General features: G+C 34.8%; 1 protein-coding gene and 1 non-coding gene across 4 annotated transcripts in view; both read right to left on the bottom strand.

Annotated features, from left to right (window-relative positions):
• The window catches only part of USP34 (ubiquitin specific peptidase 34), a 225921-nt gene that overhangs the window by 143819 nt on the left and 54677 nt on the right, over positions 1–27425 (bottom strand). For 2 of the 3 annotated variants that reach the window (XM_012764850.3, XM_076000817.1), the window contains exons 6-14: positions 23006–23073; positions 19961–20153; positions 18685–18746; positions 12305–12386; positions 12125–12217; positions 1883–2008; positions 1525–1654; positions 831–866; positions 328–458 (exon numbers count right to left, since the gene is read on the bottom strand). In XM_012764850.3, coding sequence (XP_012620304.1) covers positions 328–458; positions 831–866; positions 1525–1654; positions 1883–2008; positions 12125–12217; positions 12305–12386; positions 18685–18746; positions 19961–20153; positions 23006–23073 — 921 coding nt within the window. The remainder of the gene's footprint in view (positions 1–327; positions 459–830; positions 867–1524; positions 1655–1882; positions 2009–12124; positions 12218–12304; positions 12387–18684; positions 18747–19960; positions 20154–23005; positions 23074–27425) is intronic. The other variant, XM_076000816.1, reaches the window with a different exon arrangement.
• LOC142870269 (U6 spliceosomal RNA) lies at positions 27192–27298 on the bottom strand. The gene has a single exon (XR_012918701.1). It is a non-coding gene; the product is annotated as a U6 spliceosomal RNA (small nuclear RNA).

Below are 27425 nucleotides of genomic sequence, written 5' to 3' on the forward strand. Positions count from 1 at the left end.
TTAAATAAATATTTAAACTAGTAAGAAAAAAGTAACTGACATCAAACTTCCCTGCATAGATTCCTGCATTGTGAAACAAAAAGATTTAAATAAATACTTAAACTAGTAAGAAAAAAGTAACTGACATCAAACAGACATAAAAGGCTGCAACAGTCTTGTTATATTCCTTTGAGCAATACAAAATGGAATTAAAAGCTCAAAGGACATTGAAAATACTACTTAAAGATGAGGCCTAAACCTAAATTATATTTATATTCCCAGTTCAAATGATAAAACATGCCAGAACCCCAAAAATCCCTTTAAAACAGGAAAAACCTATTTTCATACCTCTGTGTCTGAAAGTCGCTGCTGCACATGTTTGGTTCTATTAATAAGTTGTTCATCCATTTCGATGTCACTGCCTCCACTTTGGTGTGTATCACTGTTATCACTGCTTTGAGGACTAGCTGCAGGTGACCCTATATAAAATATATTTTTTATTTTTACTTCTAATTTATATTAATATGGATCTAACAGAATGATATTATCCTTTGATCATGTGAGCTGTTTACCAAAGTTTTATGCAAAATAACCAGAAATATAATCTCTAAATATGTTAATATGTGCCAATGATTTCTAAAGACGATATACATGATTATAATTAAAAGTCAAGATATTAATGGTTTTAAGCAAAATGGGTAAGAGGGATAACTAAAGGTTTTTATCTCCTTCTCAAAATAAGCTTTATGACCTGATAGAAATATACTACACTACATAAAATCAATTAATTCTAGATGATCATCAAAAGAAAACTAAGTCACATTACCATAAATTTCTAAGACTCAACTTACAAGGTGATGGAGCTGCTCTTCTGAGCTCTTCTTCCTCTGAAGGAAAAGGAAAAAACAGGAGGAAAACATTCTAAGTGACTGAGCTTCCCTGGGACAGGATATCAGTTGTTCATATTATATAATCAACAAGATACAGGTAAGGGAAACATGCAATAAGTTAAGTCTCCACCACCTGCTGTAGTTGTGGGTGCTTGCACAGAAAAGCCTAAGAAAAGAGTAGTGTATGATGTCAGCAGACAAAAACTGGGTTTAAGTAGACAAAGTTTTAGAGAGCCCTTGAAAGCTATATATGTGAAAGATACATATATAAAGCACTAGACATGGTAGAAAACTTTGAAGCAGAAAAACACAAAAAGATAATTATATTATTATGTTCTACTCTTAAACAAAGCTTTTTGTCTGATTACTCAATAAAAACTCCAATTAAAATAAAGTTTTTCGGTTTTATTTTTTTTAAAAAAAGAAAGAAAACTAAAGAGAAGATCCAATAACTACTAAGACTTTATTACTACTCTTTATTTGAAAGGTAAACCAAAAACATGAACTAATCAGTTTCTTAGCACTTTTATACACACTGCGCTTCTCATCTCAAGCTCACTTTAAAATTGAGATCAGACTGAATGTATTAACAGAAAATACTTCAAATTTGACTTGGAAACTTTGGACAACTTACTTTAAAATAGAGTTTACTAACCTTTCTTATTTCCAATGGGAATATTAGTATTTAATAAAGATGCAAAAGAACTCTGTTTAGATAACTGAGCCTTAGCTGCTAGCGCATTATTCCACAGTGCTTTAATTAACATGGATGCCAAGTACAACGTCTAAAAAAAAAAAATAGAAAGCAAAGTTGGAGGTTTTTAGGCAACATCATAACAAATTTAATATCCTTATTGTCTAACTGAAATGCTAGCACTAATAAAATACAAATCAAATTTTCTTTTTTTTTTTGCCCTCTAGAGCAAGCAGGGTTAAATTTTCTAAATCACAAATTTTCACTTTACAGGAAAAGAACAAAAAAACAGCCCACCATTATGTTTTGAATGTATTACCTGTTCGGTATGAACACTTGGCTCAAGAGCTGAGACCAGATTAAGTAGATGTCTAAGTGGTACAGGATCCAAATTCTTGATGAGTGAAGGAAATAAGTCATGTATATATCGACTACAATGTTTCAGCTAGAAAATAAAGAGAATAGTCAAAAATAATTGTCCAACATAATAAATTACCTGATATGAAAAAAGTTATATAGATTGAAAAGTCAAGAAGTTGGTCAGTATACTAATATTTTTAATATGTTGGTAAACTGCTGATTACCAAATATAAATGATAGTACATAATATAGCAAAAATAAAATTTCCACTTGAAACAGAAATTTATCTTAACCAAACTAAAAGCTTAATATCCTGATCACAAGAGGAAAGCCCACAATAGTTCCAGAATCCAAGAATTAAGAGGAGTCTAGTGAAATTTATGGACATGTCATTAACAAAAATACAAGTTAAATAGGAAATTAAAATGCAGGCATTTACAAATAAAATAATAAATTACAATTAGGAGAGAAACATAAAATATTATCTCAGGTGTGCTATATTTCTATCAAATGTTTATAAAGTATACAACACTTTTATCAGAGTACACAGTACAAATTCTCTTATTATAAAGGTCTATATAATAAACCATGAGATAGAAAAACTCCTTTGTTATAAGAAACAGAAATACAAAAATACATGAGAAGAAATTTATGAAGATGACTACTATTAATAAATATTACATGATGTAAAATAAAAGTATTTTATAGCCATAAAACTACTAACTACTAAATCAAGACAAAGCAACAAATATAAGATTAGATGAGAAATTTCCAATTTGAGGGATCTCAAAGGTAAAATGCTGATGTTTCCTATTATTGTCAATACATAAAAAGTCCATTAAGATATAGACTTTTTGATTCTGAAACATTCATTTTTATATTATATAGGCATAAACCATAATTCTCTTCTGCTATCACCCTATCAGGATAAATAATGCACAACCTAATTCTGAAGCACAAGGTAAAATAAATGTAATAAAATAATATTGGGGGAATTCTTCTATATGATGAGACTTTATATAAACTACACTATTTACTTTGATACTACTATTTACTTCGACATCATTAATTACTCATTTAAAAAATGACAGTACTTTAAAACTACAAACAGCATCTGATTTTTAAGAAGTGAATAATCAATTATAAGCTAACCACTTTTATAGGTCTCACCTAAGAATGTTTATTTTAATATAGTATATTAAATAACATTACAATTAGATAATACAAGTTAAATATCCCCTATCCAGAAAGCTTAGGACCAAAAGTGTTTGATTTCGAAATTTTTGAGATTTTGAAATATCTGTATTATATACTTATCAGTCAAAGATCCCTAATATGAAAATCCAAAATCTGAAAGAAAGTTTCAGATTTGGTAGTATTTTGAATTTTGGATTTTCTTATTAGGGATACTCAACCTGTACTAATAGCTTAAACTTACTTTTTGCCAACAAGTAACTAATATATACTTTTTCTAATTAGAATGTGAAAAAAATATAGTATATAATAAATTTATGAGTTTCTGCCAATTTAGTCATTAAAATAATGGGACTTCCATAATATACTTAATTTAGATTATCAAATACCTTGTTGGCTATTTTTAAGTTAATAAGACCATTAAGAGAAAATTATGAATCCTGTAACTAAGACCAAAAAATATATATTAAGCATTTTTGATGTGTATATTATGAAAACAAACTCAAAAAGTACAGAAAAATATTATTGAGATTGCATGGCTTGAGTCCCAATGGCATTAAGAAGCTGTTTCACAGACTCTCCTTTATTAGTTTTAAGAAAGAAAAAAGAAGAAAAAGGACATTCAGGAAAGATGGCAAAATAGAAAATGCCAGGAATCCATCTCTGCACCTAGACAACAATTATATTGGCAGAAACTATCTGATGTAACTATTCTGGAACTCTAGAGTCAATCTGAACTCTTACTGGCTGGTAAATTGTAGTTAACATCAGCCAATTTCAGTCACCAACACCACAGCTGCTATGTATTCCTGACACCCCCCCACACCCCCACAAACCCTCAGTGCTATGAGAAGACAGATCCAGAGGCAGCAATTTAGTTTCCTGGTACAGTTTGCTGAAGCCAAGGTGGGCATAGGTCCAGGTTCTCCAAATATCAGGGTTCTATGTTCTGATAGCTGATTGCTAGTTCTGATTGATATGGTACAGACACAGAGGCTGGCTGTCACTGTTTGAACACAAACCATCTGAAGTGATTACCAGAGGATTTAAAAGACTTGCACCTATTTTGGGGGAATATTCAAAAAAACTGTGTGCAGGGAAATTTAGAAAACTACCCATGCATGCCCAGGGAAAGATGTTTACTCAGAAAAGACCTTAGCAGACCATAAACTTCCACATAAGGCAGATCCCTAGCACAGAAAAACCCTACAATAATCAAGAGAAAAAACAAGCAAACCCTGGAATTGGAGAACCTGATTTCCAGAGTTACCACATTAGTTCAAATGTCCAATTTTCAACGACAACAGCAACAACAACAAAAATCACAAAATATGCAAAGAACAGGAAAGTATGGCCCATTCAAAGGAACAAAATAAGTACACAGAAAATGTACCCAACAAAGACCACCTGCCAGACTCACTAGACAAAGACTTAGACAAAACAAAAATCTCAAAAGCAGCAAGAGAGAAGCAACTTGTCATATACAAGATATCCTCAATAAGAATATAAGCTCATTTCTCATTTAAAACCTAGGAGGCCAAAAGGCTGATATATTCAAAGGGCTGAAAGAAAAAAATTTTCAATCAAGAATTCTATATTCAGCACAAATGTCCTTCAGAAAACAAGGAAGAAATTGAGACATTCCTGGAAAAACAGAAGCTGAAAGAGGTCACCACTAGACCTGACCTGCAAGAATTGCTAAAAGGTAGTTTCCTGGCACTTTTCCAGTTGCCAAATAGGAGACAGACAGCAAGATGGCAGCAGCCACAAACTCTAGCTCCGGCTGTTGGACAGACAACCTGGTGAGTGGTGGGGCAGCCAGGACTGGCATAGCCTACCTGAACTAGAAGAGCAGCTCTTTTTTCCCCAACAAGCCAATGGCTCACAAACCCTGGGGTGTCTTAGGGAAAAACTGTTTGCTGGGCTGGGTGATATGTAGAAGAACCAGAAGCCTGGAGCTGGAGCCTAGTAACTAAGGAAATATGGGACTGAGGCTCAAAGGTGCTCACCTAGGCAGCCCAAGGGTCATCAGCAGATTGCTGATGAACTTTGAGGCTTTGGCCCTGAACTTACCTCCAACTCCTCATGGAGTTCTTGGTGCTCTTGTAGAGCACATGCCTTGGTACCCTATATATCTCCAGGAGGCTCAAGCTAGCTTCCTGGACCCAGCATAACCTCAGAGCTCTGCATCCCCCTGTCATTGCTGCATATACACCCTGCCCGCCACCCCATCAGGTACCTGTCTGTCTCCCACAGACCATAAGCTCCCTGAGGCAGGGATGGCACTGACCTAACCCCATGTTCTCAGCAATCAGCACAAAGCCCAACACAAGAGGGCATTAGTAATTGTGGGAACTAACCCATTTCATTCCCCTGAAAACTCTTGGGAATAATGAAATAATTTAATTTGGTCTTGGAGCAGGATACAAGATGAATAAATATGAATTCCCTTGCAAAGAGAAAAGAATGGAAAAATATGCTAAAAGGACTCCTTCAGGCTGGTCTGAAGGTAGTGAGATATCTCACTTGATTGTTCAGTCAGTTGAACTGAACTAGGAGATTGAACTCCTTGTTCTACTACTTTTCCCCCTCCACTATTGCACTTGACTAGTCTAAAAAAGGAGGACTCCTTCAGACTGAAATGAAAGGAAGCTAGACAACAATGAAGACATAAAGGTCTTTGAAAAAGTAAAAACACAGGCAATTACAATAGCTAGTATTGAAATTTTGATTTGTAAGTTCACTTTATTTTCTACACAATTTAAATAATGCAAAGAGAAATCATTAACCTATGTTATTCAGCACACAGATGCAAATCAAAAGCACAACGTATCACCTCACATCTATTAGATTGGCTATCATCAAAAAGACAAAAGGTAAGTGTTAGGATACAGAGAAAAGGGAACCCTTATATACTGTTGGCCTGAAAGTAAATTGGTATAGTCATTATGGAAAACAGTATGGAGGTTCCTTAAATAATCAATATAGAACTACCTTATGATCCACAATCCCACTTCTGGATATATATACCCTAAAGAAATGAAATCACTATCTCAAAGAGATATCTGCACTCCCACATTAACTGTAGCATTATTCACAATAGCCAAGATATAGAAACAACCTAAATGTCTTTCCACATATGGATAACAAAATGTGGTGTGTGTGTATATATATATATATATATATTTTATTGGATTATTCAGCCTTTAAATAGGAAATCCTGCCATTTTTGATATGGATGACCCTAGAGTAAATTACCCTAAGTGAAATAAGTCAGACACAGAAACATAAATACTGCATGATCTCACTTATATGTCGAATTTAAAGTAGTCAAAATCTAAGAAGCAGAGAGCAAAATAGCAATTGCTAGGGTGCTAGGAAGAAGGGGGAAATCAGATGGCATTGTTCAAAGAGGGCAAGGTTTAAGTTATGCAAAAGAAGTAAATTCTGGAGATCTAGTGTATAGCAATGTGACTACAGTTAACAATACTATATTATATAGTCGAAAATTTGCCAAGAGGGTAGATCTTAAAGTGTTGTCACCACAAAACAGAAAGAAAGAAAAGAAAATGGTAACCGTGAGATAATGGATGTGCTAATTAGCTTGCTTGTGGTGATTATTTCACAATGTATATATTAAAACATCAAGTAGTGTACGATGTATACAATTTTATATGCTTATCTATTAGATTTCAATATCTGTCCATATATATCTCAGTATATTATATATATTTCAATATTTGTCTATCATAACTCCAATGAAGACAATACAGAATAAGAAATTATATGCAGGCCAGGCACGGTGTCTCACGCCTGTAATCCTAGCACTCTGGGAGGCTGAGGTGGGGGATCTTTTGAGCTCAGGAGTTTGAGACCAGCCTGAGCAAGAGCGAGATGCCGTCTCTATTAAAAATAGAAAGAAACTATCTGGACAACTAAAAAAATATATATAGAAAAAATTAGCCAGGCACAGTGGCACATGCCTGTAGTCCCAGCTACTAGGAAGGCTAAGGCAGGAGGATCGCCTGAGCCCAGGAGTTTGAGGTTGCTGTGAGCTAGGCTGCTGCCATGGCACTCTTGCCTAGGCCACAGAGCGAGACTCTGTCTCAAAAAAAAAAAAAAAGAAAAGAAAAGAAATTATATGCAAATCACATACTTGATAAATGATTAACATCCAGAATATATTTAAAAATTCCTAAAACTCAACAGAAAACCAAAAAACCCAATCAAAAATAGGCAAAGGATTTGAACAGTCATTTCTCCAAAGAAAATATACAAATAACCAATAAACACAGGAAAGAATGCTCAACATCATAATTAGAAAAATGCAAATAAAAACTACAATGAGATACAAATTCACACCTACCAGGATAGCTAAAAATTTTTTTAAAAAGCAAATAACAAGTGTTGTCAAGGATGTGGAGAACTGGAATCCTTCCTTATTGTTGATGAGAATCTAAAATGGCATACCTGCTGTATAAAATAGTTTAGAAGTTCTCTAAAGGTTAAACACAGAATTGCCACGTAATCCAGAAATTCTCCTAGGTACACAGACATGTATGACTAAATGACAGATATACATTCCGAGAAACATCTCGTGTAAACATCACAGAGTGTACTGACATAAACCTAAATAGTATAAACTACTACACACATAGGCTCCATAGTGTAGCTTATTGCTACTAGGCTAAAACCTGTATAGCATGTTACTGTACTGAATACTATAGGCAACTGTCACACAATGTTAAATATTTATGTATCTAAACATAGCTCAATGTAGAAGAGGTAATTTGATGCACTATAACCTTATGATGCCTACAATATACTAGGTGATAGAAATTTTTCAGCTACATTATAATCTTATGGAACCACCATCATATATGTGGTCATTGACCAAAACATGGTTATACAGCACATGACTAATATATACAAAATAACTAAAAGCAGGGAATTGAACAGATATTTGTATACCCATTGTTGCTACAGAATTACTCATAACATAATAGAAGCAAACCAACTGTCCACTGACAGATGAACAAACAAAATGTGATATATACATGCAATAGAATATTATTCAGTCATAAAAAGGAGTGAAATTTTGATATATGCTACAACATGGATGGACCCTGAAACCATGATACTTAGTGAAATAAGCCATAGATAGATGGACAAATATTGTATGATTTCACTTACATGAAGTACTTAGAATAGGCAAACTCAGAGACAGAATGTAAAACAGAAGAAACCAGGGGCTGGAGGGAGGGAAAAATTGAGAGTTATTGTTTAATAGATACAGAGTTGTTATGGGGGATGATGAAGAACTTTTGGGTATAGAACACAGTGATAGTTATGCAGTAGTATGAATGTATTTAATCCCACTAAATTGTACACTTACAAATGGTAAAAATGATAAATTGTATGTTATGTGGATTTTACCACCATAAAAAAGAAAAGAAAAGGTACATATATGTTAAAAGCCATCAACCAAAAACGCAGAAAACAAAACCCCTCATGAGATTAATGAATACTTGAAAAAACTACATGAGAGAAAAATCCTGGCAAGAGATGATGTGATATACTTCTTGCTAAACTTTTTTTTTTTTAAGACAGAGTCTCACACTCTGTTGCCTGGGCTAGAGTGCCGTGGCTCACAGCAACTTCAAACTCCTGGGCTCAAGCGATCTTCCGGCCTCAGCCTCCCAAGTAACTGGGACTACAAGCATGCACCACCATGCCCGGCTAATAGTAGTAATAGTGATAAATTTCAAATTCCACAAAGAATAATCCTTCACTATCCTAGTTATATTTGCTATACGTTACTGAATATATCATTTTCATATTTTGCTGAACCGAATAAAAACTAAAAATCTACTGCAAAGAGTAACATTTTCAAAAAATTATGGAAGAAAATTTCCCGTTACTGTGAAATATGAACTGCTTTGATTTGTTAAAATGATACTTATATGTAAGTATAAAATGTTAAATATGGGAAGTAAAAGGAAATGTATTGAAAAATTATCACAACCAATCTAAGAATTCAGTGACATCTCAAGGTCAATAAATATAATGGAAAAAATAACACTAAAATGGAAGTAATTAAGTATAATCGAAGAAATTGCTATGACAGCAATAAAAATAAAATAAAAATTCCTAAGATTAAGCTTAACATAAAATAAAAATCTATATACCGCTGGGCGCGGTGGCTCACGCCTGTAATCCTAGCTCTTAGGAGGCCGAGGCGGGCGGATTGCTCAAGGTCAGGAGTTCAAAACCAGCCTGAGCAAGAGCGAGACCCCATCTCTACTATAAATAGAAAGAAATTAATTGGCCAACTGATATATATATAAAAAAAATTAGCCGGGCATGGTGGTGCATGCCTGTAGGTAGTCCCAGCTACTCGGGAGGCTGAGGCAGAAGGATCGCTGGAGCCCAGGAGTTTGAGGTTGCTGTGAGCTAGGCTGACGCGACGGCACTCGCTCTAGCCTAGACAACAAAGCGAGACTCTGTCTCAAAAAAAAAAAAAAAAAAAATCTATATACCAATAACTTTGAAATTATGAATGATACAAAAGAAAAGGCACATCATGTTTTATTTAGATAGGAAGACAGAACTTTAATTTCCCTCAAATTAATCATTATCACAATAAAAACAACAGTATTTTTTAAGTCAATGCTAAAATCCATATGGAAAATGATATGATCTCTGTCACAACTATTAAACTCTGCTATTGTAGTGTGGAAGCAGTCATAGACAATACATAAACGAATGGGGACAGCTGTTTTACAAAAATCTACAAAAACAGATGGCTGGCCCCAGAGGCCATAAGTTTACCAATCCCTGGTTATAGATTATAAGGAGACATGCAAATAGGTCAGTCTAGAAAGTTCAGAAAATGACCAAGTCGAGACAAAATTGATATCTCAAGTCAGTAAAGAAAAAAGAGTTACTGAACAAATGGAATTTGGACAATTACATAACCAAAAAATGGGGTGAGGGAAGTTGGGCATATACATAACACCTTAAACCAAGAAAAAGTCTGGCTGGATCAGAGATTAACAACTGCAACAAAAAATGTACAGAAAGAAACTAAACAGGAATTCCCTTATAATCACAGGAGTAGACAATGCATTTCAAATTAAGACATAAAATCCACAGACCATAAAAAATATAACCACAAACTTGAAACAGCAAAAAACACCTTCTAAAGCCAAGACACTACTAAACTAAGATATAATTACCAGTTGTAATCACAAACAAAAGATCAATTTCACTGACACATAAAGAGCTCCTACAGGCCAGGCACTGTGGCTCACATCTATAATGCTAGCACTCTGGGAGGCTGAGGCAGGAGTATTGCTAGAGCTCAGGAGTTGGAGACCAGTCTGAGCAAAAGCGAGACCCTACCTTTACTAAAAATAGAAAAATTAGCCAGGCTTCATGGTGCACACCTGTCTGTACTCCCAGCTACTTGGGAGGGTGAGGCAGGAGGATTCCTTAAACCTAGGAATTGCAGTGAGCTACCATGATGCCACTGTACTCTACCAGGGGCGACAGAGAGACTCAACAAAAAAACAAACAAACAAAAAAAGCTCCTACAAATATGAAAAAACAAAAGCAACTGATAAATGGCAAAGAACATAAACAATCCCAAAAAAGCAAACAAAATTGCTCTTAAATACAAAAGTTGCAACCTCATTCGTAATAAAACAAACACAAATTTAAGCCGCAAATGATATCACTTTTCACCTATCAGATTAGCAAATATCAATAAAATTTAATGACAGAATATATTTAGGAAACTAAGGGTAAAGTGGGATTGTCACACCAGTACTTACCACAATTAAGCCGCACAGATGCCTTAACCTAGTCTTTCTTTTTTTTGTTTTGTTTTGTTTTTGAGACAGAGTCTCACTCTGTTGCCCTGGCTAGAGTGCCGTGGCGTCAGCCTAGCTCACAGCAACCTCAAACTTCTGGGCTCAAGCAATCCTTCTGCCTCAGTCTCCCTGGTAGCTGAGACTACAGGCATGAGCCACCATGCCCGGCTAATTTTTTCTATATATATTTTTAGTTAGCCAATCAATTTCTTTCTATTTATAGTAGAGACGGGGTCTCGCTCTTGCTCAGGCTGGTTTCAAACTCCTAACCTTGAATAATCCTCCTGCCTTGGCCTCCCAGAGTGCTAGGATTACAGGGATGAGCCACTTTCTACTTATAAGTGGAAATTGACCATAGCTACACAAAAGTTTTGTATACAGATGAAATGACAATGTTAGAAGTTACTTATCATAGAATTTTCATACTATTATAAAAAAGACCGGGGAAAAAATCATGCCCATAAATGGGAATTGGTTAAATAAATTATGGTACATACCTTTAATGGAACACTATACAACCTTACAAAAAACTAAGAAAACACTTGATATACTAATGTGAAATCTCCAAAATAAACTGGTAAGTCAAATAAAGCCAAGTCTTTTGGTATGCTACATTTGTGAAAAAAAGAAAGGAAAATGTACACAATCAGCTATTTATACAGAAAATCTCAGACACACATGATAGGATAAGAACTGTATGTCTGAGAGACAGGGACAGGATGGGAAAACAGATAATATATCCTTTCGTATTTACTTTTTAGATTTTGAATCATGTGGATACATGCCTTTTTAAAAAAATAAATGAAAAAATGCAATAGAGAAGAAACTTATCAATACAATATTCAGGATAGAAGGGTACACTACATAAATGAGAATGGGAAAATGACTGTTTATTAAACAAAGATGGCTTTGTGAAGAAGCTCCAACTGACTGACTCTGATTTCCTTCAACTCTACCAGTAACACAGTAAGACATGGACTCTGAAGACAGATCTCAGATGTTCCAGTCCCAGCTTGTTCATGTCTTGCTTGGTCTCCTTAGCTATAAGATGGGATGATAGAATTTACCTCATAGGGGAGTAAAGTACTTAGAACATATAATAAGGAAAGCATTCAATGGGCTGTTAACATTACCTGTGCTGCAGCCCAAATGCAGTCAATATGCTGAGTACTGAGTCGCCCTTCTGCTGCCAAAAAATTCAAAATCACTTGGCACTGTTTAATAATCTGGAAAAGAAAAACTTAACATCATTAACTTTTTAAAATACTCTTCTCTCTCGATAGAACAGAGAAGCCACATAATAGTCCACTAACCTCAATATGTAAATTTGGTCCAAATATATGCTCCACCACATTGTTGCTAATAAGCCAGTCTGCAAGTTCTTTTGCAATGGACCTAAAGTCAAGTAATAAAAATAGTACATTTAAAACACAATTTTTTGGTCATCTTTTCTTATGTCTAAAAGGGGCAGACTCAGTTGTTCTCATACAAATTATAGTGGTTATAGACAATCAGTTGTGTAGAGTACTATAAAGTATAACTAGAATGAAATAAATACTGAATTCATAAATTCAAATTCCCTGATTTATAAAGAAGCAACAAATGAAAAGTCAGAATAACAAGTAACACCAGGTAAACAGGTGAGAATACCAAGTGTAACATTTACAGTATATATTAACCCATCCAAGGCCTTGGCCTTCTCTTTTTTTTTTAATTTTTTTACCTCCAAAGAGTAACATAGTGAGCCTTCCCACTTTTTAATTCCCTTGGTAGACACTGAAGCATTCAGGAAAGATTTCCCAATATGTCCTCTATAGTGGGATAATATCAGGAAAGTAGATTACAAAATGGGTGAACTAAAGAGGAATTAACCCAAACTAAACTGTAAGTCTCCTGATACTATGAAAGATTCCACTAATGAATGAAAAGGTAAATGATAAGTAGGTATTCATGGACCACATAATGATGTTTCAGTCACTGACAGACCAGATATATGACAGTGGTCACATAAATTATAGTGAAGCTGAAAAATTCCTATTACCTAGTGATGCTGTCTCTGTCTCTCTGTCATGCTATGGTGCAATGCATTTTTCAGGTATTTGTGGTGATGCTGGTATAAACAAATCTACTGTACTAACAGTCATATAAAAGTATAGCACATACAAATTATGTATAGAACATATTTGATAATGATAATAAATGACTATGTTACTAAATTATGTATTTACTATACTATATCCATTTTAAATTCATTATTTTATTTTACCCTTTTTTTTTTTTTTTTGAGACAGAGTCTTGCTCTGTTGCCCAGGACAGAGTGCCATCTTTTCAGCCTAGCTCACAACAGTTTAAACTCCTAGACTCAAGGGATCCTCCAACCTCAGCCTCCAGAGTAGGTGGGACTATAGGCACTCACCACCATGCCCGGCTAATTTTTTGTTTGTATTTTTAGTTGCCAGGCTAATTTTCTCTATTTTTAGTAGAGATGGGGTCTTGCTCTTATTCATTCAGGCTGGTCTCGAACTCATGACCTTAAGTCTCAGCCTCCCAGAGTGCTAGGATTACAGGCATAAGCCACTGTGTCCAGCCCATTTTATCATTATTTTAGATTGTACTCCTTTACTTATAAAAAAAAGTTAACTGTGAAACAGCCTCAGGCAGGTCTCCTTCAGCAGGTATTCCAAAAAAAGGCATTGTTAGCATAGGAGAGGACAGCTCCATGTGAATTACTGTCCCTGAAGATCTTCCAGGGGGTAAGATGTCAAAGTAAGAAGACACTAATAATAATGATCCTGACTTTGTGTACGCCTAGGCTAATGTATATATTTGTATCTAGTTCTTAACATTAATAATGTCAAAAACAAAAATTAAAAAATTTAAGAATATAAAAAGCTTATAGAATAAGGACATAAAGAAAAAAATATTTTTATACAGCTATAAAATGTGTTTGTGTTTCAAGTTAGGTGTGTTCTAAGCTAAGTGTTAAAAGTCAAATTTTTTTAAGTTATAGAGTTAAAAAGTTACAGTAAGACAAGGTTAATTTAATATAGAAGAAAAATACATTTTATACTTTGTGTAGACTAGGTATATATATACAGTGTTTATAAAGTCTACCACAGTTTACAGTAATGCCCTAGGCCTTCACATTCACTCACTGACTCACCCAGAGCAACTTCCAATCCTGCAAGCTCCATTCATGGTAAGTGCCCCAAATACAGGTATACCATTTTTTATCCTTCATACGAAATTTTTGCAGGATTTTTTCTATGATCAGGTATGTTTAGATACACAAATACTTACTACTATGTTACAACTGCCTATAGTATTTAGTACAGTGACATGCTGTAAGGTTTGTAACCTAGGAGCAATAGGCTATACCATATAACTTACACTTAAGTAGGCTATACCATCTAGGTTTGTGTAAGTACACTCTATGATATTTCCACAGCAATGAAATCACCTAATGATACAATTCTCAGAACAAATCCTTGGCACTAAGCACTGCATGACTGTATTATAAAAGTGAGTGAAAGAAAATAGATTTCAAAATAGAATATACAGTAAAAGGTTGCCAATTTTTTCATGTATGTTAATTATATACAGAAAAACTAGAAGGACTGAATATTTTCTTACTGCTTATCCACAGAATTACATATTATAATAAAAACTTATTCTAAAGCTTTTTTGAAAAATACTAAGAATTAGATATATGGGCTTCAAAAGATAAAACATTAAAACTGCTAATAATATATCTTACCTATTTCTGGGTAGCCCTACTGAAGCTATATAATATTCACCTCTCTGATTTATAGAACACATAAAAAGACAGTTTAACAAGTAAAATTAATTTTTTAAAAATAACCATCATTATTTCAGTCTCTTGAAGGACACTAAAACGACATCCAGGGACTTTCATAATAACTGAGTGAACTGTAAGTGTGCAATATTACAAATATCCACCATTCATGGCTCTAGAAACATACAGAAATCAGGGGAAGAGTGATAGAAAAAATATTTGAAGAAATAACAGCCAAAACTTCCCAAATTTAATGAAAAATATTCACCTATAAATCCAAGAAGTCCAACAAACTCCAATAGGATAGACAAAGAAATTCGTAAGTAGTACTATCCATGTAATATTCAAATGGTCGAAAGGTAAGGACAAAAATCTTAAAAGCAGTAAGAGAAAAACAGCTAAGCATGTACATGAAACAATAAGATCAGCAGCTGACTTTATATCAGAAACAGTAATGGAGCTATATTAGAGCAAAGTATTTTATTAGAATTTAGTGTTAATCTAAAGAAGTTGAATGCAGGCTGGGTGTAGTGGCTCAAGTCTGTAATCCTAGCAATCTGGAAGGCCAAGACAGGAGGATCGCTTGAGGTCAGGAGTTCAAAACCAGCCTAAACAAGAGTGACACCCCATCGCCACAAAAAACTGTAAATATTAGCCTGGTGTAGTGGTACGGGCCTATAGTACCAGTTACTTGGGAGGCTGAGGCAGCAGAATCACTTGAGCCCAGCAGTTTAAGGTTGCAGTAAGCTATGATGATGCCACTGCCCTCATGCCTGGGCAACAGAGCAAGATTCTATCTCCAAAATATAAAAATTTTTTTAAAAAAGGAAGTTGAATGCATATTTTAACTCATAAAGCACCCACAAAGAAAATAATTTTTAAAATAAAAATGTTTAAATGGTATACTAAAATAAGGCAGTAACAGGAATTGAGAAACAAAAAAGAGATAAGATGTGAAAATCAATAGCAAAATGGCAGATGTAAAACTAGTTATATAAACAACATTAAAAGTGAATGTGTTAAAAATTCCAATTAAGAGAGATTGTAGGACTGGATTTTTAAGATCCAACTATCTGCTGCCTCCAAGAGACATACTATATAGATTCAAAAACACAGAGGAGGGAAGGGGGGTAATTAAAAAAATTAGAAATAGATTAAAAATAAAAGTATGGAAAAAGATATCATAGTAATAAGCATAAGAAAGATGCAGTGGTTACATTGACATAAATAAAATAGACTTCAATAAGCCAAAAAAGTCTTAAAAATACAAAAAACATTTTCTAATGACAAAAGGATCAAATAATCAGGAACATATAACAATAGAGCCTATAATCTTGAAACTAAAAAACTCATACTAGTAGATTCTATTTTCTCTATTTTACAAAAGAGAAAATGAAGTTCAGAAGTGTTTGGATGACTTGTCTGAGGCCATGTCCCTAACAATGCTAGAGTTGGGCTTCAAATCCCATCCAACTGGTCCCATAGCCGGAGCTTGTTGCACTATACACTGCACTACCCCACCTCCACGTCCCCACCCACTCACATCTCCATCTTCTGGTCATCTCTCTATGAGCTCTGAAACAAGATAACAAAGTGTCACCTTGTTTGACGTTAGCTGAAATATGCATATTGGGAGATACGGAGCTACAAATAAATTGCAGCAAACAGATGAATTCACAAATACAGAATCCATGGAAGAAATACTTTCCTATCTTCAAAATACGTATTCTGTATTTGTGAATTTATCTGTTTGCTGAAATTTATTTGTAACCCCCAAATCAATACCTGTGGCACTTTCACAGTCCTTCATGGACACGCACAGAGCAGTGAAAAGGTTTGAATCTACCAATATGCACATTCCAGCTAGAGTGAAAAAAGGTGACAATTTGGCATCTTGTTTCAGAGCTCATACACAGAGTGATTAAACCCACAAAGGATCAACTGCAGTTGGAGACTTCAGAGTCATAACAGATTCTGCAGGCAAATCTTTAGTTAAAAAAAAAAAAACAAAAAACAAAAAACAGAGTCATAACAGAAAGAACTAGGCTATCTCTACCCATGGGGTCCTCAAAACTTTATTCTCCTCCTGTTCTCTTAACCATGTCTTTATGACATTTATTCCTCATGTTTTTTTGAATGGAATTCCTTCTTATTCCCCTATCCATTATTTCCATACCATAAAGACCTTCCTAGCCTGTATATGTTATTACTGCAGTTAAGATTCCAAACTATTTTCCTTTTCTGTGAGGGGGTGATTGGGTATCACATGCACAATTATAAGGTTCTCTTAAGCAGCCTTGTGTAGATAGAGGGGTGGGAGGCACAAAGGGTTCCATAAGAAAATCCAGAGCTTTAGCTTTTCATACAGTGAATGTAGTCTACATAATGAGCTGACAGTGTGAAATAACACTTCCAGAATCTATAAAGCCATGACCAATTCCAGGCAACACATTTTGAGGGGATCACTGACAAAGAATGTTGCCAGAATCAAGTGACTGGTATGATGATAAATGTAAAAACCATATTATATAAGGAACAAATGGAGAGATAAGAACTCTTTAGCCTAAAGAAGAGACATAGGCTCTGGTTTTCAAATTCAGGAAGAGCTGGATTCATTTGAAATTAACTCCATAGGGCAGCACTAAGATCAATTTATACCAAAGCTAAATTATGACTCATATAATTTTCTAACACTTTAAAGTTTATCCAACTCCATTCAAACAGAAGATATCCTATCCAATTGTTTGAGACTAAAACAACTGATTTCTATACTAGATGGTCAAATAAATAGAATAAATATATTTCTGAGAACTAAATCTAAGCTATAAAAACTACTTTTCACATATCAGCATCAACTTGGATTTTCCCCCATAAAATGTATTGAATAAGGTATTGAATGAGGTCTTTTCTTTTTTCTGAATCAAATATGTATTATGAACTGAATGTTTGTATCCCCCCCACAAATTCACATGTTGAAATCCTAACCCCCAATATGATATTAATTGGTGGTGGGGCCTTTGGGAGACAATTAGGTCAAGAGGGAGGAACATTCATGAATAGGATTCATGCCCTTATGAAAAAAATCCCGGAGAGCTCCCTGGCTCTCTTTCCACCATGTGAAAATGCAACAAGAAAATGGTAGTCTGCAACCCAGAAAGCTCCCTCCAGCAGAACATGACCATGCTGGCACCCTGACCTTGGACTTCCAGTTTCCATAACTAGGAGAAATAAATTTCTGTTGTTTATAAGCTACCCAATCTATGATACTTGGTTGTAGTAGCCTGAACTAGGACAGTATGCTTTCTGGAAACTATTAGTACCGTACTCTTCACCACTAAATTCTCCTATATAAACAGTATCCCTTCTTATTTTGTGATAAATAACACTGTATGTTGGTACATGCCTTTTAAGAAAGAGAAATGAGCTAGGCTTGCTGTAATCCCAGCACTTTGGGAGGCTGAGGCAGGAGGATCCCTTGAGGCCAGGAGTTCAAGAACAGCCTGGCAACACAGCGAGATCCTATCTCTACAAATGTTAAAAAAAAAAAAAAATTTAGCCTGGCATAGTAGGATATGCCTGTAGTCTAACCTACTTGGGAGGACTGCCTATGCCCAGGCAATAGAGGTTGCAGTAAGCTACATTTATGCCACTATACTCCATCCTGGGCAACAGAGTTAGACCCTATCTCTAAAAAAAAAAAAAAAAAAAAAAGAATTTAAAAAGAAAATGTTTCAGCATATTGTTTGGAAAACTCATTAAAGACTGTATAAATTGAAGCCACAGGGCAAAGAATTTCTAGTAAACACTTCAAATCTAAAAGTCCCAATTACATGTACCATTTAAATATAAATTGTATTCAAATGGTACACTTATGTATAAATTAATGGTCTTACTTACGTTTCTGTGTCTGATACCAGTGATTCATTATTGCACACATCATTGAAGGTATGAAGTTGATTCTATGATTAGAGAAAAGAAATTAAAATTTTTTCCAGAATTATTCTCATATATGTTAGCAAGTATCAAGAAACACAGTAAACATTAATATATGTAGGTCATAATTGACAACCAAATTAAAATTATAAAACATAAGATAAATAATCAGAGAGACACACACTTCCCAATTAGTATGACTATTTGTTATCATATTAGAATACTAAATAAATTCATCCCACAAGTAATATGCTTTATCACACTAAGCACACTAGAGAAAACAAGGCTGAATAAAGAAAAAACAAAAATATAATGCAAGGAAGCCAGTAATAAGACACTACAGACAAAGTTGCAAGAAAGGTTCCATTCATAAACCCATTTAAGATTTAATTTACCTTGTAAAATGTTAGCAAGTATTTTTTATATTTACAAAATCCAATACACGAGTAAACTGTAGCTATTTCAGATTTTCAAGATAACTACATTACCAAAACAGACAGGAAATTTAACTGGGTAAAGATAAGGGGCCTTTAGCAAACCACAGAAAGTATATCCACTCTGAAGGACACAACTAACTACTTGGTTCTACCAAATTGTTATGGGAAAATACAGACTCAAGGAAAACAGGCCTTTCTCCTGTACCCTCACCAAGGAAAACCAAGAATATAGATATTTTTGTGATTTTGCCCTATTTAAAAACAGGATTTAAAACTGTGCAGGGCACAGTGGCTCGTGCCTATAATCCCAGCACTCTAGGAGGCCATCACTTGATATCAATAATCTGAGACCAGCCTCAGCAACACAGGCTGGCAACAACTCCATCTCTTTAAAAACAAAACTGCAAACAACATATTACTCTAGGTGAAATCTGGCCTATGAACCAATAATCAATGGCTTCTGCCTGGAAAATTAATTAAGTAACTGTTTGTAATCCCTGTAATTCTTTTTCTCTCTCAAAACTTTGCTTTCTAAATGTAAAATACTGAATAATTAAAAAAAAAAAATGGTGAAGGAGTTGGATCCTGAAATCAAATAGAGCTAAGGTGTAAATCCCTAAGCTTTAGACTCATTTCTAAAATAAGGAAAATATAGAAATTGTTTGTGAAGACCATATAAAAAAAATCCATGCGAAATGCTTAGCACAATGCCTAGCATAAAGTGCTCCATAAATAGTGGGTATTATATTGATAAACCAGAAAGCAAATAAAAATGACCAAAGATAAAGCAAATATAAACTTACTGTTATCTGACTCAATCCAGCCAACCTCATAGTCAAAGTAGGTGACATAAAGTACTTAAATGCAAGATCTAGGCTTTCTTTATCAAAGCATAATGTTGTATCCAATGGTTCTTTCACTGTGCTCCACATTAAATCAGCCATGTTACGAGCTGCACTCTGTCGTAACTCCTGATCAGAGAGTTTGCATAAATACCTGAAATGATTCAGAAATACAAAATATACACAAAAACTCTTTAAGACATATCTAAAGACCACTCGATAATTAAATAATATTCCTTTGCTCCATCCTTACATAATGTTTGGTACAGTAGAACCTGGCATTCTTAGTTGTAACATTCCCAAATTAAGTGACGATTAAAAGGCTTGTGATGCTCGGCAGTGTGTCCTTCTGCTGAGAGTCCAACTTAAATCAGCAACTGCAAAGAGCCAAGTCATCTAACATAGGATTCTGCATCTCCAGTAAAGATTTATTATTCTCTAATATCTGTCATGTATACAGTTCCTGTTTTATTATATTTCAGTTAACTTTATATGTAGCACATCATAGCCAAAATTCAATAACATGTGTACACTGCTTCCAAAAACCAACCTCTGATTTTCCTCTTAGGTCCTACCTAATCTCTTTGTTGTGTTCCTTCTCCACTATTGAACCTTTCAACATAAGTGCTCCTCAGGGCTTGTAATAGATTGCAAAATGACCACAAATCCCTCCCATCACTCTATGTGGAAGTCTCTCCTATGTGACTTGCTACTCCTCCCATACAGAAGTATCACCTGTCTCTACCCTCTTGAATCTGGGCTTTGGCATGTAACCTGCTTTGGCCAATGGGACATTAATAGATATGACGTAAGCAGAAGCCCAAAAAGCCTATGAACTTACCCTCTCTTGCTGGGAACTCTTTTATTGCCTAAAACAAGGGACTGAGGTTAGCCTGCTGGATGAAAAAGAAATATCTGATGCCCCACCTGACAGCAAGCCAACTGCAATACATATATGAGAGCTCCCTATTCCCTAAGACCAATCAGCATGCCCATCAAGTAATGTGTGAATGAAACTATCCTAGACCATCCAGTTTCAGCCAAGTTAGCCCAGATCAGTACAAGTGCTAGCTATCCAGAGAATGGTGAGAAATAATAAATGGCTATTGTTTTGAAGCCACTAAGTTTGTGGGGTTGTTTTTCTACACAGCAAAGCAACTGATAGAGGACTCCATCCCAGACTCATCTCTATTCTCTTTCCACATTCTCTCCCCAGGTGACCTTACCCACTCCCCCATGGCTTTTAAGTACAGTCTTCATACTGACAACTATTAATGAAACTGTTCTGAACTATAGGTTCATACTCCCCATTTGCCAATGCTACTTAAATGTCCCACAGGCAATTCCAAGTCTTGTCTTTAAGTTCTCCCAGTCTTTTACGTCTCAGATATGATACCCATAGTATAATAGAGAAACTGGGGTGAGGAGGCTACAGTGGAGCTGAGTATCATCCACAATGCCACCCTTTTCCTTATGCCCTATAATCACCAGTATTGTTGACTTTATTTTCACTTATATTCATCCAATTTTCAAAATTACTATTAACAATCCCAGTACAAGTAACCACCGTTTTCTATCTAGGACTACTGCATTAACCTTTTAATTAGTCTCCTTCTAGCTTCTGTGCCAGCCCCCCCTTAACACAATGACTGCAACATGAGAAAAAAAAAATTTCTTCCTTGGAGCCACAGTGCTTTATTAGGAAAATGGGATAAAAACTTTGAAAACAAAATGATCCTTCTAATTTAATGAAAAAAAAATTGTTTTTATTGGTTTTTGTGTATGAGTTACATGCAACTTGAAAAATAGTTCTCGTGGCTCCCAAGGTGAAGAGACTATGAGTTACATATGCTTCATGAGGGGTCCCAGGCTCAAAATTAGCATGAGTTAGTTGTATTTATCTATGGCCCACATAAAGACCAAATTGATCTTTTGGAAAACACCATGACACACCTGCTAAAACCCCTTCAATAGATTCCCATTGCTAAAATTAAATCCAAACTCCTTACAGTGGCCTGCAAGGTGTTGAATAATCTCACCCTGCTTATTACTCCCTTACATAATTATAATCCATAATTATACTCCCTCACATATCATACTCAACACTAGTCTGTCCCTTGTTTCTTCTGTCATATCTTTCCAACTTCAAAGCCTATACCCATATGCTCCTTCCACCTGAAATACTTCCTTCTGATCATCACTTGAATAGCTGATTCATGTCCTTCAGGTATCACTTTTCAGGAAGGCTCCACATTCCCTCTGTATCACACTAACTCACTTGCATACCATTTATGGCTATCTGATTCTCTGCCTAATACTTTTTTCCACAACTCAAGCAGTAGCAGGAAAATTGAGCAGCCATTCAAATTTTTAGAAATAAATGAATGAGAAAAGTATAAAGAATTCACAAATTTTATCAAGAAATACAAGTTGGAGAATTCTGATAGTTCTGATACTTACAACCATTTCTCCATCTTAAGTTTCCTCTCAAGAAGAAACTCTTAGGTTGAGATTGACAAAACTCAAATGCCACCTCCTCAATGAGACCTTCCCCATTCCCGTATTTAAAATTGTAACCAACTCTCTAGAACTCTCAATTCACCTTTACTGCTATTTATCCTGTAATACCACTTTCTGATATACTATATCATTTACTTATCAACAGACTACACAAAAAAGCAGAGATGTTTAAAATCTATTTTCTTCCTATATCCTCAGTGCCTAGAACATAATACATACTTAGTATACATTTGTTGACAGTAAATACAGCAGAATAAACATCATTAATATCTTTAATTCTTTTAATATATTCATGTTAAAAAAAGTCCAACATAAATTCCTAAATATAAATCCATATATTTGCATAAAAAATACTACACACCAAACAATCAAAATTTTTTCTAGAGGATGTGAGTACGAGAGACTTTCAAACGATAAAATTCTGTGTTATAAATTATTTAAATGTATTACATTGATAACAAGGAGGAAAAAAGTTCATAAACTTACCTGATAACATAGGTCCTAAAAGGTATAATGTGCTGCATGACGGCAGGGATATGTAGCCATATTCTAATCTATAAAGAAACACAAGATGACATTAATGTATAACAAACATGTTATACATTAATAAATAATTAAAAAGAGCCATTTAGTACTTTTCTGCCTCTAAAACTACATATATTATCAGTTTTGAAAACCATAAACTACAAAAAAGGATTACATGTAGGTAAATAATTTAACTTACATATCCTCTGTATATATAAAAATAAAATCAATCTGAAGAATATTAGCTTCTTGCTGAAAAGGGAAAACCATCTATCAAAGTAGTATCTTCTTACCATGTGCTTCTCTATACCTCTTTTTATGGTAGCATATCCAATACAAAGCACTAAATTAGTTTTTTAACAAATTATCTTAGTTTACAGTAAATCATCTCATCTATTCTTCAAAAAAAATGCCACATTAACTATGATTTCTAATCACTTCAATATTCATCTGAGGCAAACATATTTTATAGTCACACAGATTATAATATCAGCACTATTTACTGAAGTAAGTTCTTACTATTTAAGTAGCCTTCCATTTGAGTTAAAAGTTATAATCTGTTTCCTTTCTTTTTCTACATAATATTTCAGCACATTTCTAAATCTAATGTGATTACATTATAATATTTTTATTCTTATAAATAATAAAAATAAAAATCTTAACCAAACCATCAAATGACAAACTCTGATGTGAAAGCCTTGACATAGGCAAGGGATACAAATTAAAGACAAATTTGGGAATAAAGAACATATGGCTCCACTCTAATAAAATAAAATATATCTATAACTATTCTGTAGCATAGTATTCCACTGCATATATTTAAAAAATTCTATAGCAAATAATACACTAATGATGAAATGTTAAAACTTTTCCTTCTGACACTGGGAATAAGACAAGAAAGCCCTCAATGCCACTTGAACTGAAGGTCAATAAGACACTTCAATAATAACAGAGAGTAGAATAAAGTAAGAAAACTAAATAAAAGGCAAAGAACTAGAAAGGAAGAATTAAAACTGATATTACTCTAAGATGACATAATTATGTAAACAGAAAATCCAAATGAAATTTTCAGATAAACTTTTTTTTTTTTTTTTTTGTTTTGAGACAGAATCTTGCTTCTCTTGCCCAGGCTAGAGTGCCATGGCATCAGTCTAGCTCACAGCAACCTCAAACTCCTGGGCTCAAGTGATCCTCCGGCCTCAGCCTCCCAAGTACCTGCGACTACAGGTGCATGCCAACATGCCCAGCTAATTTTTCTGTTTTTTGTAGAGATGGGGTCTTGCTCTTGTTCAGGCTGGTCTCAAACTCCTGGCCTCAAGTGATCCTCTTATCTCGGCCTCACAAAGTACTAGGATTACAGGCGTGAGCCATTGTGCCCAGCCAGTATATTTAAAAAATTAAACATCAATGAAAATGAACAGACTAGAACTACATGCAATATAAATCTCAATGTTTAAAAAAAACAGCCAGGCACAAAAGAATGGATAGTATGTGACTCCTTTTGCACGGTTAACAAAACAGACAAAACTAAATCATGATGTTTAGGTACATAAGCTTAGGTGATAAAACTAAAAAAAAAAAAAAAAAAAAAAGGTAGGAAACTGGTCGCCACTAAATTATGAACTGTGTTTACCTTTAAGGGAAAAGAGATGGAATAGTTAATGACTGGGAGGGATCACAAAGGAAGCTTCTGGGGAGCTGACAATGTTTTGTTTCTTGGTTTGAGTAGTGGTTAAATGAGTATTTGCTTTGATAATTCACTGAGCCACATTATCATTTAGTGTACTTCTCTGTATGAATGTTATTTTTCAAATTCATTTAAATAAAAACAATGACAAGTAAAAATGTCAACACTAGAAGAAACAAATTTTAATACAGAGTTACCATTTACTAAGCTGTTAATATTCCCATTCTGATAAATGAAAAAAGGTTTACAAAAGTAATGAAATCAAAATTACATAGTATATAACAGAGCTACAAGTCAAATACAGGATTTTATCTTTATAAAATTGACATTCCTTAACACTACTACAGATGCAAACATTATAAAAACCAAATTCTGTATGCCATTAATTCTACAGTGTGTGTCCTTTATCATTCCTTACTCTAAGTTTTGACCTTCTCAGGTTTGCTTTTTCCCCTTTTTGCTGCTAATGGAATTTTAGCAGCCCTCCTACCTACAGTTAAAAAAATCTTGGGAATAGAGAAAAAAAAGTTCCCCGCTACCCTATAACTGCAAAAAAAACCAATATTCTGCATCAAAGCTAGTTCTGATAAAGTGGCACAATGAAAACCTAATAGAATTGTCAACCTACTCTCCTATCTATCGTGGAAATAACCAAAAAAATATATAATTCTAGCCTAATATATGATATTAAACAGTCCTTGTTAGTGCATTTATAAAAACAGTCTTAGGACACTGAAAATTGACAGATTGTTCTTTGATGTGTTACTACTATAACCCCTACAAGCTTATATCTCTGACTACATCTTTTCCCTAATAATTTGACATATCTGTTTTCTAAAGCATGTATTTGTGAAGTTTCTTTATTAAGCTTTATTTACACTTCTTTCCTCTCTGTACATGTTAAATAAATCCCTTGTCTCTACTGGATTGTTTATAAATTAATAAAAGGTGTTACATGAGGTGACAAACTTAGCAAAAGATTGAAGTCTGAGGAAGGACACTATAAGCTAAAGCCAAATAACAACAAAAAGAAAATTAACTTCCATCTCGGTCTCAGCAGGGAAACCTGTATGACTGTGTTCTATTTCTCTAACCTATGTTAAATGCTAGTAAGCAGCATTCAGTGAAAACCTAAGGATCAACACAAAATAAGAAAACTATTAATATGTAATGATTTTTATTGTTGTTTTCTTGCGGCTACAACCATTGTTAAGAATGTATCTATAGGCCGGGCACGGTGGCTCAAGCCTGTAATCCTAGCACTCTGGGAGGCCAGGGCGGGCGGATTGCTCAAGGTCAGGAGTTCGAAACCAGCCTGAGCAAGAGCAAGACCCCCCGTCTCTACTATAAATAGAAAGAAATTAATTGGCCAACTAATATATATATATAAAATTAGCCGGGCGTGGTGGCGCATGCCTGTAGTCCCAGCTACTCGGGAGGCTGAGGCAGAAGGATTGCTTGAGCCCAGGAGTTTGAGGTTGCTGTGAGCTAGGCTGACGCCACGGCACTCACTCTAGCCTGTGCAACAAAGTGAGACTCTGTCTCAAAAAAAAAAAAAAGAATGTATCTATAAAATAACCGAAATCGTATTTGTGCAAAAGTGAGAACTCTGTTAAAAATCAGGTTACTTTAAGAATTCATGAAGTCAGGTTTTTGAGATTAAAATAAATGTATGGGTTTGAAGTCATTATCAGATTTAAACATAATATGAAGAGTCTGCTTTCTTTTTTAATTTATTTCAGCATATTATGGGGGTACAAATGTTGAGGTTACATATGTTGCCCTTGCCCCCCCCACCCCAAGTCAGAGCTTCAAGCATTTCCATCCCCCAGATGGTGTGCATCATACTCATTATGTATGTATATATCCATGCCCTCCTTCCTCAAGAGTCTGCTTCCTTTGCTGATAATTCAAACTCAGGGCAGAGTGCATTTTCCTGATGCAAGCTCAGGATTGTAGGTTCAGGTTCTGAGATAACACTCACCATCTGATAAAGTTACCTTTCCTCAAAAAGAGTGAGGAAATCATCGTAGAAAACAAACAGAATGGTCTGGATCCCAGTAAATGATATAAACAGTTGGTATGTGCAATTTATTATAATAAATTATGGAACAAAGAGGTACTCGGTAAGATCAGTCCTTAGGTATATTACCGTAAAAGTAGTTTATAAGCCATGGTGTTTTTTTCTTTTCAAGGAAAGGGCTGCCCTTAAATCTAATCATCTTGGGGGTTAAATGTAGGCAATTTTAACTTCCTATGAAATTCAGACATTCCCAAATCGGGACTTCAGCCTTGTTAAAGCCAAAACAGCATGGATAAACAATCCACCTATTTCTCAAGAAACAGACATACAAAAATGACGAGAGTTTATATAATAACTCACTAGACAGGAAACTACTATACTCTAGTCTAAAGGCCCTGAAGTTTCTCAAATGCAAAGAGATGTCTATTTTTTTTTTTTTTAATGTGGAACGCTTCACGAATTTGCGTGTCATCCTTGCACAGGGGCCATGATAATCTTCTCTGTATCGTTCCAATTTTAGTATATGTGCTCCTGAAGCGAGCACAAGAGAGGTCTTTTTTTTTGAGACAGGGTATCAGTCTGTCACTTGGGCTGGAGTGCAGTGGCATTATCACAGGTCATAGTGACCTCAAACTCCTAGGCTCAACAGAGCCTCCTGGCTCAGCCTCCTC

This window comes from Microcebus murinus, chromosome 3, assembly GCF_040939455.1.
Source record: "Microcebus murinus isolate Inina chromosome 3, M.murinus_Inina_mat1.0, whole genome shotgun sequence".
NCBI lineage: Eukaryota > Metazoa > Chordata > Mammalia > Primates > Cheirogaleidae > Microcebus > Microcebus murinus.